Raw genomic sequence first — 19,248 nt, forward strand, 5'->3', positions numbered from 1 at the left:
CCAGTCCCATTCCCAACCCTATAGATATTAAATAGATTGATCATTGAAAGACAACTATCCAATCATTCATTAATTCAACGCGTTCTCATTTTATTTCCTTTTTAGCATTTATATAGGCCTACACTGAGATACGTGAATTAGGGACAACTAAAACTCCTTAACCAGTACTTTTCTTGCTTTTATATGATACATTAACGGAACAATATAAAAATCTAGGCTTGAAATGATCAGTTAACCTGTTCCTCGTTTCCACGTTATTTCTGCTCCATCATCTTTCCAGCGTTAAATACACGCTAACACCACTACAAAGTCTTTATTAGTATCTTTCTTCGCTAAATTCTTATATAATAACCGTGAAAATACGCAGATAAGCTTAAATATATAGTGTTGTTTTAACTTTTCGACCACTTAACCTGCTGCTTGTTTTCATATCATTCACTCTACAACATTTACATACCTTGAAATACAAGCTTTAATAGTATAGTTCATTTCTTCTGCTTAATATAATAACCGCGAAAATACATAGATAAGCTTATATGTAGTGTTGTTATGACTTTTCAACCACTTAACCTGATGCAAGTTTTCACATTATTTCCTCTACAGCATTTATATACGTTTATCTGCATGCTACAATACTACAACGTCTTTATTAATAGCTTTTTCGCTTCTGTCAAATATGCTGACCGTGACAGTAGGCTATACAGATCTAGACTTGAAACACTCGATCGTGCAACTGTTCAACCACTTAACCTACTCCATATAATTTCCTCTGGAGCATCTGTATACGGTTATCTGCATGCTACAACCACTACAAGGTCTTTATTAGTATATTTCTCGCTTCTGTCTAATACAATAACCGTGGAAATACATAAAATGGCTTAAATATGTAGTGTTGTTATGACTTTTCAACCATTTAGTTTCCATATAATTTCCTCTGCAGCATCTGTATACGTTTATCTGCATGATACAACCACTACAACGTCTTTATTAGTATGTTTCTCGCTTCTGTCTAATTAATACAATAACCGTGGAAATACATAAAATGGCTTAAATATGTAGTGTTGTTATGACTTTTCAACCATGTAGTTTCCATATCATTGCCTCTACAGCATTTATATACGTTTATCTGCATGATACAACCACTACAAAGTCTTTATTAGTATATTTCTCGCTTCTGTCTAATACAATAACCGTGGAAATACATAAAGTGGTTTAGATATGTAATGTTGTTATGACTTTTCAACCACTGAGTTTCCATATCATTGCCTCTACAGCATTTATATACGTTTATCTGCATGATACAACCACTACAAAGTCTTTATTAGTATGTTTCTCACTTCTGTCTAATACAATAACCGTGGAAATACATAAAGTGGCTTAAATATGTAGTGTTGTTAAGACTTTTCAACCACTTAACCTGAAGCTAGTTTCCATATCATTGCCTCTACAGCATTTATATACGGTTATCTGCATGATACAACTACTACAAGGTCTTTATTAGTATATTTCTCGCTTCTATCTAATACAGTAACCGTGGAAATGCACAAAAAGTCTTAAATATGTAGTGTTGTTATGACTTTTCGACCACTTAACCTGATGCTAGTTTTCAATTTTTTATCCCTTTCCAGCATTTATATACGTTTATCTGCATGATACAACTACTACAAGGTCTTTATTAGTATATTTCTCGCTTCTGTCTAATACAATAACCGTGGAAATACATAAAGTGGCTTAAATATATATTGTTGTTAAGACTTTTCAACCACTTAACCTGAAGCTAGTTTCCATATCATTGCCTCTACAGCATTTATATACGGCTATCTGCATGATACAACTACTACAAGGTCTTTATTAGTATATTTCTCGCTTCTATCTAATACAGTAACCGTGGAAATGCACAAAAAGTCTTAAATATGTAGTGTTGTTATGACTTTTCGACCACTTAACCTGATGCTAGTTTTCAATTTTTTGCCTCTCAAGCATTTATATACGTTTATCTGCATGATACAACTACTATATCATCTTTATTAACATCCTTTTTGCTTCTGTCTAATACAATAACCGTGGAAATACATAAAATGGCTTAAATATTGTTAGGAATTAGGTCAGTGTTGTTATGACTTTTCAACCACTTAACCTGATGCTAGTTGTCATATTATTGCCTCTACAGCATTTCTATACGTTTATCTACATGCTAAAACTACTAAATCATCTTCATTAACATCATTTTTGCTTCTGTCTAATACAATAACCGTGGAAATATATAAAATGTCTTAAATAGGTATAGTGTTGTTATGTGCCGTTGGAGAGGCGGACAAGCAGTCAGCTGAGAGACGGACAGGCTCACCGCTCCCTCTTGTCCCTCCCCTCCGCCTTCTTCCACATTACCTACCACACCTCCGTCACCTCCACACCTCCGTCTCTCCACACCTGAGCCTGCACACCTCCATACCTGCTCTGAGTCCCCCGTGTTGTGCTGGTGTGCTCCAAGGACGTGTTAGCAGTGTTGGAGGCCTTCGTGTTTTTGTAAGTTGCTTCTTGTTACTTGTTTTTCTTGTTTATTTGTTTGTTTGGAAGGTGCTTTGGTTGATTGGTTGACTGTCAGGTGATTTGTTTGGTTGACTGTCAGGTGTTTTGTTTGGTTGACTGTCAGGTGTTTTGTTTGGTTGACTGTCTGGTGTTTTGGTTGGTTGTCTGTCAGGTGTTTTGGTTGGTTGACTGTCAGGTGTTTTGGTTGGTTGACTGTCAGGTGTTTTGGTTGGTTGACTGTCAGGTGTTTTGGTTGGTTGACTGTCAGGTGTTTTGGTTGGTTGTCTGTCAGGTGTTTTGGTTGGTTGACTGTCAGGTGTTTTGGTTGGTTGACTGTCAGGTGTTTTGTTTGGTTGACTGTCAGGTGTTTTGGTTGGTTGACTGTCAGGTGTTTTGTTTGGTTGACTGTCAGGTGTTTTGTTTGGTTGACTGTCAGGTGTTTTGGTTGGTTGACTGTCAGGTGTTTTGGTTGGTTGACTGTTTGTGGGGATCTTGTTTACTTGCTTGTTTGTCTGGTGTTTGGGTTGTTTGGTTGATAGCTTTATTTGGTTGTTTGATTGGTTGATTATCAAGTGTTTTGGTTGCTTGGTTTGCTTGTCTGTCGGGTATCTTGTTTACTTGCTTGTTTGTCTGGTGTTTGGGTTGTTTGGTTGATTGTCATCTTTTTTTGGTCTGATTGTTTGAGTGTCAGGTATTTTGGTTGTCAGGTATTTTGGTTGATTGTTGACTGTTGTGGTTGATTGTCAGGTGTTTTGGTGGTTTGATTGATTGGTTGCCGGGTGTCTTGGTCATTGATTGGTTGACTGTCAGGTGTTTTGGTCATTGATTGGTTGACTGTCAGGTGTTTTGGTCATTGATTGGTTGACTGTCAGGTGTTTTGGTCATTGATTGGTTGACTGTCAGGTGTTTTGGTCATTGATTGGTTGACTGTCAGGTGTTTTGGTCATTGATTGGTTGACTGTCAGGCGTTTTGGTCATTGATTGGTTGACTGTCAGGCGTTTTGGTCATTGATTGGTTGACTGTCAGGCGTTTTGGTCATTGATTGGTTGACTGTCAGGCGTTTTGGTCATTGATTGGTTGACTGTCAGGCGTTTTGGTTGTTGAATGGTTGACTGTCAGGCGCTTTGGTTGTTGATTGGTTGACTGTCAGGTGCTTTGGTTGTTGATTGGTTGACTGTCAGGTGCTTTGGTTGTTGAATGGTTGACTGTCAGGTGCTTTGGTTGTTGAATGGTTGACTGTCAGGTGCTTTGGTTGTTGAATGGTTGACTGTCAGGTGCTTTGGTTGTTGATTGGTTGACTGTCAGGTGCTTTGGTTGTTGATTGGTTGACTGTCAGGTGCTTTGGTTGTTGATTGGTTGACTGTCAGGTGCTTTGGTTGTTGATTGGTTGACTGTCAGGTGCTTTGGTTGGTTGACTGGTTGACTGTCAGGTGCTTTGGTTGGTTGACTGGTTGACTGTCAGGTGCTTTGGTTGGTTGACTGGTTGACTGTCAGGTGCTTTGGTTGGTTGACTGGTTGACTGTCAGGTGCTTTGGTTGGTTGACTGGTTGACTGTCAGGTGCTTTGGTTGGTTGACTGGTTGACTGGCAGGTGCTTTGGTTGGTTGACTGGTTGACTGGCAGGTGCTTTGGTTGGTTGACTGGTTGACTGGCAGGTGCTTTGGTTGACTGGTTGACTGTCAGGTGCTTTGGTTGGTTGACTGTCAGGTGCTTTGGTTGGTTGACTGTCAGGTGCTTTGGTTGGTTGACTGTCAGGTGCTTTGGTTGGTTGACTGTCAGGTGCTTTGGTTGGTTGACTGTCAGGTGCTTTGGTTGGTTGACTGTCAGGTGCTTTGGTTGGTTGACTGTCAGGTGCTTTGGTTGGTTGACTGTCAGGTGCTTTGGTTGGTTGACTGTAAGGTGCTTTGCTGGTTGGTTGACTGTCAGGTGCTTTGGTTGGTTGACTGTCAGGTGCTTTGGTTGGTTGACTGTCAGGTGCTTTGGTTGGTTGACTGTCAGGTGCTTTGGTTGGTTGACTGTCAGGTGCTTTGGTTGGTTGACTGTCAGGTGCTTTGGTTGGTTGACTGTCAGGTGCTTTGGTTGGTTGACTGTCAGGTGCTTTGGTTGGTTGACTGTCAGGTGCTTTGGTTGGTTGACTGTCAGGTGCTTTGGTTGGTTGACTGTCAGGTGTTTGGGGGGTTTGTTTGTTTGGTGGCTTTTTATTTGCATGGTTTAAAGTGATTTTGTTTGTGCTAAACTGTGGCTATGTCCTAATTACTGTCATTATGGGTAGGTAGTGTCTCAGGATGTGGGAGTTTGCTTGCTAATGAGTTTTACTATTTAGGTATTTAATCAGTGTGTCTAAAATTAATGGCTTTCATAAAAATAAGAAACTACCTAATTTTGTAATAGTGTTCTTGTTACATTGTCTAAATTAAATCCCTATCCCTTATTAGGTTGTCCGCCACCATCATGCCTGTTACTAAGGGGTCTGAAATTGCCTTGTTCATAGTGATAATTTGGAGACTGAACCTGGCTTTTCAATACCCTGCTCTGTTTCATTGCCATAAATACCCAATCCTTTGTTAGCTATTAACCACCATCACCCCTGTCACTGAAGGGGTCTGAAATTCTCAAGTACCTTTGTTTTTAAATGACTAAGGAAAGGACACTGAACTTTTAATGGTGCTTCTATTTTATTGCCTTACCCAGTTGCGGTAATTAACCCAGGTGTGAAGGGAAATGGTTAAAAGTGCAGATTTGATGAAAAAAGTAAAGTAACTAAAATAAAACTATTAGTATTATTGTCAAATGCCTTTACCCTTTACCCTGTTAGCCACATAATTGATAAGATATTAAGTGAAAGCGTTGAAAATGGTTAGGGTCTTGATCATATTGACTTAGAAAAAAACACATTTATATAAATTTTTGTCATTGCCTCAATATCCCAAAGTCTACTAGTCTCTTTAATTATTATGAGATGCAGTGAAGGGGTTAAATGCTAATTGTCTGGATCAAAATGACAATTCAAGAAAGGCCACAGTTTTTCCTGCTCTTGTGTTTGACTCGGCTGCCATGTTAGCTACCAGTTAGTGACAAGACGGTGGTTGGTTCCGAGATGCATCACCATAGTGTTGTGTTGTAGTCTGTATTGTTAGTACTATATGCCCTACGTAGGTGTGTGTTAGTGTGTCCCTTGATGGTAGGTACTGTAGGCATGGTGTCGGTATATACCCATGTTATAGGTGTTGTTAATATATTCTTTTCTTGGTTGTATAGGCATTAGTAAACCCTTTTTGTAGGTGTTGTCAGGATATCACATTATTGTGGGTATTGCATTATCTTGATTTTGATATTTTAGGCATTATATTAGTACTGTATGTCATTTCCTTGGTACTGTAGGAATTTATTATTATTATACTATTTATTTTTATTATACATATTATTATCGAGATCATGAATCACCTTAAAGGAAAGGAAAGACCTGTATAGACCCAAACTGTCCCCTCAATGAGCAGATTATAGACCTTGTAATATTAGTATATGCTCTTAACTCTTGCATTGTTAGTAGTTGCTATATGCCCTAGTAGTTGTATGGTTAGTTGATCCCCTCCTTAACCCAGTAGCAGCGGGGATCATGTTTCTTAATGGTCCCTCTAAGCGAGAAAAATGAGAAAAAGTCACCCCTAACACAAACCATTTCATAATATATACTAAAGCATTTGTGATCAGATTATGTATCTTCTGTTTTGGAGGGTTTATATCATGGCACAAATTTGGCCCGTCGCTGGTACCGGGTTAATTTGTTAATTTCTTCTTTTTGTGGGTCCTCCACTCATGTAGGTCTTTCAATTTGTTAGTATATCCCCCTGTGGTTGTTGTATTAATTATTTAAGTTTCTTTCCCTTTTGATTCCTTTTCTTTGGTAAATGTGCTTTTGGGTGTATCTTTAGTGCATAGAAGCTGCCTGGGTCAGTGTGTGTCCTTGTGTGGCCCTGCCTCTGCCTCCTTATCTTGTTTACAACACAGTGACTCACCAGTGTAGGAATGTCATGTTTAGTTTCCAGCAGGGAGTTATCTGGTCTCTTATCAAAGAGTGATTTGGGCTCTCAAAACTTTTCCTTTCTGGTGAGGTGATGAAGGATGCTAAGCTATTTATATAATGCTATTTATATGTTCACAGTAAAGGAGGCAGTTCAGAGGAAAATACAATAAAAATAGCACTGCTCCAACAAACAAAGCATATTAAATTGTTTGCTGGGATATTCTCATTGCTTAAGGATGGAATTAACATGTGATGAGGGACGAGAGAAAAGACATAACTAAGCAGAACACAAGGCTTTCAAATCAAAGGTCCTGTTTAGATTCAAGCAGAGAATTATCTGTTATTTTATCAGCTAGTGATTCGTGCTCTCAGAACTCCCTGTGATGGAGGATGCCAAGTTTATTTATGTCATGCTAACACTGTTATTAAACACTGCAGCATAAGAAATGTAGGAGTATTGAAGAGGAGGGGGGGGGGGGGGGTCAGCCTAGGAGTAGTATGGAAACCTGTATTGAAGAGGAGGTGGGGGGGGGGGGTCAGCCTAGGAGTAGTATGGAAACCTGTATTGAAGAGGAGGAGGGGGGGGTCAGCCTAGGAGTAGTATGGAAACCTGTATTAAAGAGGAGGTGGGGGGGGGGTCAGCCTAGGAGTAGTATGGAAACCTGTATTAAAGAGGAGGTGGGGGGGGGGGGTCTGCCTAGGAGTAGTATGGAAACCTGTATTAACCCGGTAGCAGCGACGGGCCAAATTTGTGGCTTTACCGTGTAGCAGCGACGGGCCAAATTTGTGGCTTTACCGTGTAGCAGCGACGGGCCAAATTTACGCCATGATATAAACTCCCCAAAATAGATGATGCATGAACTGATCACAAATGCATTGATATATATTTTGAAAAGGTTTGTGAGAGTGATGATTTATTCTCACTTAGTGACCATTAAGAAACATGATCCCCGCTGCTACTGGGTTAAAGAGGAGGAGGGGGGGGGGGTCAGCCTAGGAGTAGTATGGAAACCTGTATTAAAGAGGAGGTGGGGGCAGCCTAGGAGTAGTATGGAAACCTGTATTGAAGAGGAGGGGGGGGGGGGGTCAGCCTAGGAGTAGTATGGAAACCTGTATTGAAGAAGAGAGGGGGGGGGGGTCAGCCTAGGAGTAGTATGGAAACCTGTATTGAAGAGGGGGGTGGGGGTCAGCCTAGGAGTAGTATGGAAACCTGTATTAAAGAGGAGGAGGGGGCAGCCTAGGAGTAGTATGGAAACCTGTATTGAAGAGGAGGTGGGGGGGTCAGCCTAGGAGTAGTATGGAAACCTGTATTGAAGAGGAGGTGGGGGGGTCAGCCTAGGAGTAGTATGGAAACCTGTATTGAAGAGGAGGTGGGAGGGGGTCAGCCTAGGAGTAGTATGGAAACCTGTATTGAAGAGGGGGGGGGGGGGGTCAGCCTAGGAGTAGTATGGAAACCTGTATTGAAGAGGAGAGGGGGGGGGGGGGTCAGCCTAGGACACAACACAAGTGAGTAAAAGGCTCAAATAATTCCAAAACAAAAATAATATAGGAACCTTTGGTAACTTATTTAATGTGGTCTGGGGTTCTGTGCAGGTTGAGTTTGTGGCATAGTCTGTCAATTTTGTTTTTGCTTAATGTTAGTTTGGTTGTGGTTTGCTGATCAGAGTGAATTTTTTAAGCACTGGAGGATTAGTGATCATTTGAAGGTCATATTCCCCAGCTGGCATTTTGAATAGATCTTAACATTATGCATGTCTGAGGGTTAGCAGATAGTCAGGGAACAGTTTCTCTAACTGGTATAGGTATTTTTTTAATTATTTGGTATTAGTAAAGTTTGATTACTTGCAGATTTGTATGTTATTGAAGTGTTGTCTTTTACACAGTAGAGTCAAAGGCTTTCTCATTAACTCTTTTCTTATTGATAGTCTTCATCCTTTATAGATATTTTCATTCTGACTGCCCCATTCAACTTGCTTGCATGCCCCCACACTTCTTGCAACCCCATTTCACACTACTATCTACTATTCAAATCCCTAATTCAGGAGTTAACCAGCATCTTCAATTGCTGTTAAACTCTGGAACAGCCTTCGGTTGTATTTCTTACCAGAACTTTGTAACTCTTTCAAGAGGGGTGTATCAAGACACTCCTCCATCTGAAACCGACCTCTCATTTGGACACTCATTCAGTTTTCTTTGCAGGAGCAGCACTTGGCTGGCTTTTTTTGTTTTGCCCTTGAGCTACTTTCCGGGAATGTAAAGAGAAAAAAGTTGTAGCGGATTAGCAAGAAGTTTGAATCAATATTAACTTTATTAAAATCTGCCAGTTGGCTAATCAGATTGATTGTGCAGCACCTTGAAAGATAAGAAAAGTCATAGACTCTGTCCCCAGTTGCAGTGTTTATTCAGGCCTTTTCCTTCAGGTCCAAGCTGCCACACGTTGGAGGATGTGTTAGTGCCGAGCGATGAGTCGACGAGCAGATTCCCCAGATTCCCCAACCGGCCTGACAGAGTTTGGTCCTCTGACACCCGAGGAGAGGCCGCAGGGCTATGGATTCTCTTTATCAAGACTTCTGGGGAGAGTTAGAGGTGAGTTCATCTTAAGTCTCCGTACAGCCTGCGAGTACTTTAACGAGCGAATAATGAGCTTGTGTGTTAAAAGCTTTGATGTAACATAGCATTGTCCTTGAATGTTTACACAGCCGTAGCTTTTCATAATAGATCAGATGGCCTGCATGTATCAGTGGCCTATAATTGCAGAGTAAGAATATGATGAACACCTAGTTATCTTGTATACTCTGCTCCTGGACACACAAGATAAGACATGGTATCGCTATGAGCCTGTATCTGCGGGACATAGGCCTCCCACAAATTATTGGTTATGGTTTTCTGCCTCCACAGTTTCCAGATTCAGTGTAGAGTTTCACAGTACTTCTTGCATTCATCTCTCCATCAGGGGATATTTTTTTAACCCGGTGGTAGCGACGGGCCAAATTTGTGGCTTTACCGTGTAGCAGTGACTTGCCAAATTTGTGCCATGATATAAACCCCCCAAAATAGATGATACATGATCTGATCACAAATGCTTGGAGATATATTATGAAATGGTTTGTGTGAGGGGTGATTTTTTCTCATTTTTCTCGCTTGGAAGGACCATTAAGAAATATGATCCCCGCTGCTACTGGGCTAAACAGAGCTCAAGGGCAAAAAAAAAAAAAAAATAAATAAATAAATAAATAAATAAATAAAGCTTATATTGGTGCTCCCCAAAAGTGTACGGCTGGGAAAAGTAATGACGAGGGTTCTTTCATGTTGAGAAGCCTCCCATTTTGTGATGCATGCTTAGGTAGTGTCAAAGGAAGAAGAGAATAAAGAAGAAATTGATGCAGAATTAAAGAGAATCTACCTCGTGGAGCATTTAGTTTATTACGTCTTCTGGAAGCCTTTTTTATGCTCTATTTACAGCCTTGTTGATCTTGAGCTTGGCAGTGTGAAGTGTCTTGAGGCAAAGATAAATATGATGTGTTTATTTCAAGAAGCAGCAACTGTGAGCAGTGAAACAATTGGTGATGTATGCTGTCCATTAGATCTTTTTGTGCCCAAGAGTTATGTAGATTAAATACAATGATAACTAAGGTGCATTGTTAAAGACTAATCTATCATAAACCTGTGCCAACACTGCATCTTGACTAATCACACTGCACTGAACAATATTGTATCATCTAATATCTAAGGCCTGTCAGATCATTCCCTAAAGCCAGTATGCAAACCAAGGCTCCAGTGCAGTGTTGTGATGCGGCTGGCTGGCCCAACCAATGTGTTACTGCAGTGCATCGTAGGAGTTGTACCTTAACACAAACGGGCACACCACAGCACACAGCCAGGCATGGGCGGACGAGAAGGACCATAAAGTATAGGTACAAGGAACTCGGTTTTCTGTGGTTTGAATCCCTCTCGGAGCAAAAGATAAACTCCCCTGGTTGTCCTTTCCTCAGATTCAGTGGGAGAAGCTAGAGGTATATTTAAGACATATTGGGATCTAAGTAAAGTTTCCATTCAATTCCTTCCAAAGGAAAGCAGATTCATAAATTGAAATTGTCCGAGGGAGAAGACAGAGGTACTTCAAATGTACTGACCTGCCAGATGCGGAATGCCCCCCAAAACCCGCTCGGGTAGTGGAGTGCTTATTTAGCCAGATTAGTAGAGGAGTGAGTTCCCATCCAGGTGGTCGCTGGTTTGATCCCCGGTGCTGGCAATGTTTGTTTCCCTCTTTCTGGGTCTGAATTAATTTATTGTGTGCTTCGTGACACATAGTGGTCGTGTAGATGATGGGAAAGTGGAATGGTGGCAATACATTTAGAATACGTTTGGGAATAGTCCATAAATATATTAGTCTGTTGTCAATCTTTTATTTACCGAGGTCAAAGCTAAAGGGAGAGGTGCCTGAAATACTCTACGCATGGGAATAAAGTCAATAAAGTAAGGTGCTTAAGTCAGCCTTGAGGTAACCCGAGGTGAAGCCTGTGCCGCGCTGTCGTGCTGTGGTGTTCCCTGGCCATGTTCTGTTCGGACGTTTCACACTAACACACAACGACAGGGGCTACAAGAAAGGCCTGCAATCCCTCGGAGCAGCAGAGGCAGCAGCAGCAGCAGCAGGATCAAGCAGACAGTAGGAGAGGCTCAGAACAGGTGTCCCCTTCTGATACACAAAGTGAAGCAGGCCCCAGTTGGCTTGAAAAGGTATATTGACCCATTTGTTTGTTGGTATTACGGTGCTCACTTCTTAGGCCTGAAGGTGGTGGCCAAGGCAGTCTACAGTTGGTCCTGGTGGTGGTAATTTCTGCTGCTCCTGTATTAATCTCCCCTGTGTTAATATCCTCAATCTCCCCTGCATTTATCTCTCCCATCTCTCCTGTCTGGGGTATTATAAGAATCATCTCCCAGTCTGTGTTACATCATCATTAATATTAACCTCTGCTGTGTAATCTCCATTAACCTCCCCTGTATTAATCCTCCTCACCTCTCCCATCTCTGGTACTCAAAGACTTCTCCCCATTCTGGTTACACCTTCCATTAATTTTTCACCTCTAGAATCCAGCATTCTTGAGATCCTGTCAAGAAGGCAGGAAGTCTTGATCTAAAGTTTTGTAATTTGCCTGTTCACAGCCGGGTGTTTTGGTGCCCGGCACCACCAGAGTTTTCTTTTATCTTCCTTGGGCAGAGGAGTAATGTTGCTATTTTCAAATGTTAATGTGTAAAGAGAATTTGACCTTTATTGCCATAACATTGATAATATTAGACATGCCCATACAATAATTTGTATATACTTGGGCATAATGAAACTGTTTTTATCATGTTGTAAAATAAAAACTTTATGTAAATGATCATTCTGTCAGCCAGTATGAACAGTGTAGCAAAGGACCCAAGATATCATCAACTCTGACTTGAAAACAATAATGTCTCAGGTCCTCTGCTATGCTGCTCACACACTTCCTGAAAAAATCATTTCCGTAGTGAAGGCTTTATCTTGTAACATGTTAATAGCTTCATTATGCCCAAATATATCAAAACTTTATATGGACGTGTGTTAGTTAATACTATCTTTCATTGCTCTGGCAACCAATGTCAAATTCTTGGCAACCAATGTCAATTTCTATTTTCAAATTGGAGTTGAAAAATAGTAAAGTCATCGCTCTGCCCAAGGAAGTTGAGAAAATTAAAATTCTTGTGGTGCTGGGCCTCAAAATGCCTGGCTGTGGACGGGCCAGTTAGGGATGTTAGGGATGTTTAACTTACCACTGTCATTTGACATTGGTAGCAAATAAAATCACAACTGATGTATGAAGTAAACCAATTTGTTGCTGATAACTAATAAAAAAACAGTAAAAGTGAAAAAAATTGCTTAATTTCTCTCACTTAAGCTAAATTATTAAACATGCAAATCAGTGACAATGATGTTAATAAAGAATAACAATAAAAGCTAAAAATAATTCAACATATCAAACAGTGATCGATTGGAGATTAACTAACACTGCTTAACATTCGTAATATTAAAAAAGATATAAACTCAAAACTTCAAAGCTCACATTTTCCATTTATTAAGATTTGTAATCATAAGAGAAAGTAAATCCCCATAGCTGTTAAAGATACACTAATTCAACATGTCATTTATTGCCATTCATAACCGCAAGAAAAACAAACTAACCCCAAACTGATAAAAAAAAAAGCACTAACTCAACTTGTCATATTTACCATCCAGAACTCCTCAGCCTTAAGTAATAATCTAACACACTACAAGCTTGCCAAACACTCACTCTCTCCCTCCCAGGATGCCAATGAGGCCGGGTCCGAGGCGGGGGCGTTGGGGGCGTCAGGCTCCTCCTCCCAAGACTCCATCCTCAGCAGCAGGGGGGCGGGGGCAGTGGCGGGGGCGGTGGGCGGCGCGTCCCACCATGATCGGACGCTGCCCAACGTGCTCACCAGGATCAGGAACATTCTAGACAACCGGGGATCTGTGAGTAGATTAATCTATTTCTCTAATACGCCAGGTATTCGTTATATGCAAGGGTTAGGTTCTGCAAAAAGCTCGCATAATGGTGAATTTGCTTATATCAAACCTATCATCCCATTAATTGTTGGGGGTTATGTTCCACGACCCGTTTTGGAACCCTCAAACTATTTATTCCGGCACTGTTTCACAATAATAAAGCACTAAAGCAACAATGAAGCCCATTACTACAGATAAACTGTAAAACATAATATGAAAGTACATTGTAAACAAACAAAAACTTTAGGATCAGAGGGAGGAAAAGGTTAATTATAGGCGAGGAAAGTGCGGGAAAACATTTGCACCCGCCGCCCTCTAGTGCGAGTCGGCCACCATGCCTCGCCAGCCAGTTGCCCCAGCGCCGCTACTCGCATAAGTGAATTTTTCTCGCATAAAACGAATACTTGGCACATTTAGGTTAGTCGCATATGAGCGAATTCGCATATTTCGAACTCTCATATATTGAATACCAGGTGCATAGTGTAGCATACTTCTTACTTGATTTGACCATGTCTTGTGTACTGTTACTTGTTTGCCGCATTTGAAATTAACCTCTCTCTTGGCTACTCTTTGCTATTGTCTTTTATGGGAGCGGCGAGTAGCGGGCTTTTTTTTTTTCATTTTGTTGCCCTTGAGCTTTACTTTTGTCTTTTATGGGAGCGGCGAGTAGGGGGCTTTTTTTTTTTCACTATTTGTTGCCCTTGAGCCGTTTTCTTTGATGTAAAAAAAAAAAAAATGGTGCCTTGGTTGTATAGCCCAATCAATTATTTCCCTCGTTAGTTATATCCATTTCCTTCCTTCAGTATAATTTATTCATTAGATTTTTTCATTTCCTTCATTATAATACTTATTTGCATTAGTTAGCCATTTATTTCACATTAGATATATCCATTTCCTTCCTTCAGTATAATTTATTCTCTAGATTTTTTCATTTCCTTTATTATAATACTTGTTTGCATTAGTTAGCCATTTCTTTCATTCTCTTAACTTACTTGTATTATTTATCCATTTCCTTCCTTCAGTATAATTTATTCATTAGATTTTTTCATTTCCTTTATTATAATACTTGTTTGCATTACTTAGCCATTTCTTTCATTCTCTTAACTTACTTGTATTATTTAGCCATTTCCTTCCTTCAGTATAATTTATTCATTAGATTTTTTCATTTCCTTCATTATAATACTTGTTTGCATTACTTAGCCATTTCTTTTATTCTCTTAACTTTCTTGTATTATTTATCCATTTCCTTCCTTCAGTATAATTTATTCATTAGATTTTTTAATTTCCTTCATTATAATACTTGTTTGCAATAGTTAGCCATTTCTTCCGTTCTCTTAACTTTCTTGTATTATTTATCCATCTCCTTCCTTCACTATAACACTTTTTCTTGCGTTTCATTCATCCATTTCTTCCCTTCGCTAAAACACATTTCCCTTGCTTGAGATTCGCCCATTCTCTCCATCGCTAGTACTTTTCTTTCATCAGATTTATCAATTTCTTAACTTGACTGACATACCATCATGCTTGTTAATGGCATTGGGACTAGGGTTTCCTGTTTTCGGGATTTTATGGCATCCCGGGATTCCGGGAAAAATCCAGACTTTTCCCGGGATCCCGGGATTTCCCGTAGCAGATAATGTGCTCTATTATAATTCGTAAGTGAACCTCAGTTGGACTTTTTTTTTTTTTTTTTTTTTTTTTTAACGAGCGACTCTTAGAGTATAAAAAAAAGACAGAGAAACTACGTAACTACTTACCGTGTGAAAGTATGAAGAAAGTATTTTAAATGACATGGAGTTTCCTTATATGTATAGAATATGAATATTTGCATATTAGCATATCCATATAGAAGCTTGGCCAGTGGCACTGACCACCTCCACTGACCCCCATCAAGCTACCATGTTCCACAATATTGTAATTTGTAAACAACACAGAAAATGAAACTATGGAATATCTTTTGCATATATTCAATAACATGGGTAAAATAATTAGGACATCATATTCCAAAAACTAATATATGAATAAATAAATAAATGAAAACACTGAAAGTTCCGAAATGCCCTGAATTTAAAGAAAAGTAGATATTATCTGGTATTTTCCCATTAAATTCAAATAAAGCTCAAGAAAATGAAAATTCCGTAATGCACATACCAAATTATAAGAAGAATATTTTGAATTTAGGCCTAACTCTCCAGACGTGGCAAACAAAAAAGAGGGGAGTGGGAATTTAAGCACTCAATGCTAGAGTATGGAATGACCTGCTAAAAAAAAAAAAATCAGACAGCTGCAAATGCAGTCATACACCCTAAGAATTGTTCTTGTAATAACTTTTCAAAAAGCACAAACAGTCAATACTGTGATCACTGAGCTTTGATCTTAGTTTGGTAATAAAAAGACCAGCTGCTGAAAAAGCCCTTTCCGATTCAACAGACGTTGGTGGTACAGAGTTGAGAGCCCATCGCTGTCTCGCTCCCAAGTCCTAACCCAGGCATCTCTCTCTCTCTCTCTCTCTCTCTCTCTCTCTCTCTCTCTCTCTCTCTCTCTCTCTCTCTCTCTCTCATACATTTTCGTATTTTGTAGCCGACATAAGAGAAAAAAAAAAAGTATCGCGGGATTTCCCGGGATTTCGTAAATTTCCCGGGAAGGAAAAAAAAGCCCATTTATGGCCGGGATCCCGGGATCCCGGGATCACGGGATCCCGGGAAGGAAACCCTAATTGGGACGTACTCTCATGCTTGTTCTTAGTGGCATTGGGACGTACTCTCATGCTTGTTCTTAGTGGCATTGGGACATGCTTTCATGCTTGTTCTTAGTGGCATTGGGACATACTTTCATGCTTGTTCTTGGTGGCATTAGGACATACTTTCATACTTGTTCTTAGTGGCATTGGGACATACTTTCATGCTTGTTCTTGGTGGCATTGGGACATACTTTCATGCTTGTTCTTGGTGGCATTAGGACATACTTTCATGCTTGTTCTTGGTGGCATTAGGACATACTTTCATACTTGTTCTCAGTGGCATTGGGACATACTTTCATGCTTGTTCTTGGTGGCATTAGGACATACTTTCATGCTTGTTCTTAGTGGCATTGGGACATACTTTCATACTTGTTCTCAGTGGCATTGGGACATACTTTCATGCTTGTTCTTAGTGGCATTGGGACATACTTTCATGCTTGTTCTTAGTGGCATTGGGACATACTTTCATGCTTGTTCTTAGTGGCATTGGGACATACTTTCATGCTTGTTCTTAGTGGCATTGGGACATACTTTCATGCTTTTTCTTAGTGGCATTGGGACATACTTTCATGCTTGTTCTTAGTGGCATTGGGACATACTTTCATGCTTGTTCTTAGTGGCATTGGGACATACTTTCATGCTTGTTCTTAGTGGCATTGGGACATACTTTCATGCTTGTTCTTGGTGGCATTGGGACATACTTTCATGCTTGTTCTTAGTGGCATTGGGACATCCTTTCATGCTTTTTCTTAGTGGCATTGGGACATCCTTTCATGCTTGTTCTTAGTGGCATTGGGACATTCTTTCATGCTTGTTCTTAGTGGCATTAGGACATACTTTCATGCTTGTTCTTAGTGGCATTGGGACATCCTTTCATGCTTGTTCTTAGTGGCATTGGGACATACTTTCATGCTTGTTCTTAGTGGCATTGGGACATTCATGCTTGATCTTAGTGGCATTGGGACATACTTTCATGCTTGTTCTTAGTGGCATTAGGACATACTTTCATGCTTGACCTTAGTGGCATTGGGACATCCTTTCATGCTTGTTCTTAGTGGCATTGGGACATACTTTCATGCTTGTTCTTAGTGGCATTGGGACATTCTTTCATGCTTGATCATAGTGGCATTGGGACATACTTTCATGCTTGTTCTTAGTGGCATTGGGACATTCTTTCATGCTTGATCATAGTGGCATTGGGACATACTTTCATGCTTGTTCTTAGTGGCATTAGGACATACTTTCATGCTTGATCTTAGTTGCATTAGGACATACTTTCATGCTTGTTCTTAGTGGCATTAGGACATACTTTCATGCTTGTTCTTAGTGGTATAGGGACATACTTTCATGCTTGTTCTTAGTGGCATTAGGACATACTTTCATGCTTGTTCTTAGTGGCATTGGGACATACTTTCATGCTTGTTCTTAGTGGCATTGGGACATACTTTCATGCATGTTCTTAGTGGCATTGGGACATACTTTCATGCTTGTTCTTAGTGGCATTAGGACATACTTTCATGCTTGACCTTAGTGGCATTGGGACATCCTTTCATGCTTGTTCTTAGTGGCATTGGGACATACTTTCATGCTTGTTCTTAGTGGCATTGGGACATTCTTTCATGCTTGATCATAGTGGCATTGGGACATACTTTCATGCTTGTTCTTAGTGGCATTGGGACATTCTTTCATGCTTGATCATAGTGGCATTGGGACATACTTTCATGCTTGTTCTTAGTGGCATTAGGACATACTTTCATGCTTGTTCTTAGTGGCATTAGGACATACTTTCATGCTTGATCTTAGTTGCATTAGGACATACTTTCATGCTTGTTCTTAGTGGCATTAGGACATACTTTCATGCTTGTTCTTAGTGGTATAGGGACATACTTTCATGCTTGTTCTTAGTGGCATTAGGACATACTTTCATGCTTGTTCTTAGTGGCATTGGGACATACTTTCATGCTTGTTCTTAGTGGCATTGGGACATACTTTCATGCTTGTTCTTTGTGGCATTGGGACATACTTTCATGCTTGTTCTTGGTGGCATTGGGACATACTTTCATGCATGTTCTTAGTGGCATTGGGACATACTTTCATGCATGTTCTTAGTGGCATTGGGACATACTTTCATGCTTGTTCTTAGTGGCTTTGGGACATACTTTCATGCTTATTCTTAGTGGCATTGGGACACACTTTCATGCTTGTTCTTAGTGGCATTGGGACATACTTTCATGCTTGTTCTTGGTGGCATTGGGACATACTTTCATGCTTGTTCTTAGTGGCATTAGGACATACTTTCATGCTTGTTCTTAGTGGCATTGGGACATACTTTCATGCTTGTTCTTAGTGGCATTGGGACATACTTTCATGCTTGTTCTTACTGGCAATGGAACATACTTTCATGCTTGTTCTTAGTGGCATTAGGACATACTTTCATGCTTGTTCTTAGTGGCATTGGGACATACTTTCATGCTTGTTCTTAGTGGCATTGGGACATACTTTCATGCTTGTTCTTAGTGGCATTGGGACATACTTTCATGCTTGTTCTTAGTGGCATTGGGACATACTTTCATGCTTGTTCTTAGTGGCATTAGGAAAGGACACAGCTTTTTACAATATGTGCTCTTGTTTCATTGCCATAATTGCTCTTCCCATTGTTAGCTACTCATTTAATCTCGCATGACTCATTTCTGGTGTCCATGTATATGATTGCTGTGCTACATTCTTACTTCTGTCCTTGTTTGTAATGAATTTTCACAACCTGAAGACTCCACACTCATTATCCACCTCATTTCCACAGTATGTATTTGTGATGTGGTGCATATTGAAAGTCCATGTCCCTGATGCATTTCCACACACTGCAGACACCACACACACCTCATATCTACCCTATTTCATCATGTATCCATTATTGCTGTATATTATGTCTGCCTGATGCATTTCCACATTTAGGAGACACCACATACACCTCATATCTACCCCATTTCATTGTGTATCCATTATTGCTGTATATTATGTCAGTCTGATACATTTCCACACTTAGGAGACACCACATACACCTCATATCTACCGCATTTTATTGTGTATCCATTATTGCTGTATATTATGTCAGTCTGATACATTTCCACACTTAGGAGACACCACATACACCTCATATCTACCCCATTTCATTGTGTATCCATTATTGCTGTATATTATGTCCGTCTGATACATTTCCACACTTAGGAGACACCACATACACCTCGTATCTACCGCATTTCATTGTGTATCCATTATTGCTGTATATTAAGTCCCTGTCCCTGATACATTTCCACACACCTTACCTTGCCCATTCCCACTATTTGTTGTTGCTGCAAAGTCTGTCTCCAATTCATTTCCACACTGCAGACATCACATTCACCTCTTATTTAC

General features: G+C 40.0%; 2 protein-coding genes across 6 annotated transcripts in view; one reads left to right on the forward strand and one right to left on the reverse strand.

The window, feature by feature from the left end:
- The first annotated feature begins 2,314 nt into the window (after window positions 1-2,314).
- The window catches only part of LOC127002862 (1-phosphatidylinositol 3-phosphate 5-kinase-like), a 73,843-nt gene continuing 56,909 nt past the window's right edge, over window positions 2,315-19,248 (forward strand). For 4 of the 5 annotated variants that reach the window (XM_050869094.1, XM_050869097.1, XM_050869096.1 and 1 more), the window contains exons 1-4: window positions 2,315-2,526; window positions 8,974-9,139; window positions 11,148-11,290; window positions 12,879-13,064. In XM_050869094.1, the coding sequence (XP_050725051.1) occupies window positions 9,016-9,139; window positions 11,148-11,290; window positions 12,879-13,064 (453 nt within the window). In that variant the 5' untranslated portion in view covers window positions 2,315-2,526; window positions 8,974-9,015. The remainder of the gene's footprint in view (window positions 2,527-8,973; window positions 9,140-11,147; window positions 11,291-12,878; window positions 13,065-19,248) is intronic. The other variant, XM_050869098.1, reaches the window with a different exon arrangement.
- Window positions 4,021-4,737, reverse strand: LOC127003132 (uncharacterized). The gene has a single exon (XM_050869532.1). The coding sequence runs from the start codon at window positions 4,735-4,737 to the stop codon at window positions 4,021-4,023; it is 717 nt and encodes a 238-aa protein (XP_050725489.1).

The sequence above is a fragment of the Eriocheir sinensis genome, chromosome 24 (genome assembly GCF_024679095.1).
Source record: "Eriocheir sinensis breed Jianghai 21 chromosome 24, ASM2467909v1, whole genome shotgun sequence".
Classification (NCBI taxonomy): Eukaryota; Metazoa; Arthropoda; class Malacostraca; order Decapoda; family Varunidae; genus Eriocheir; species Eriocheir sinensis.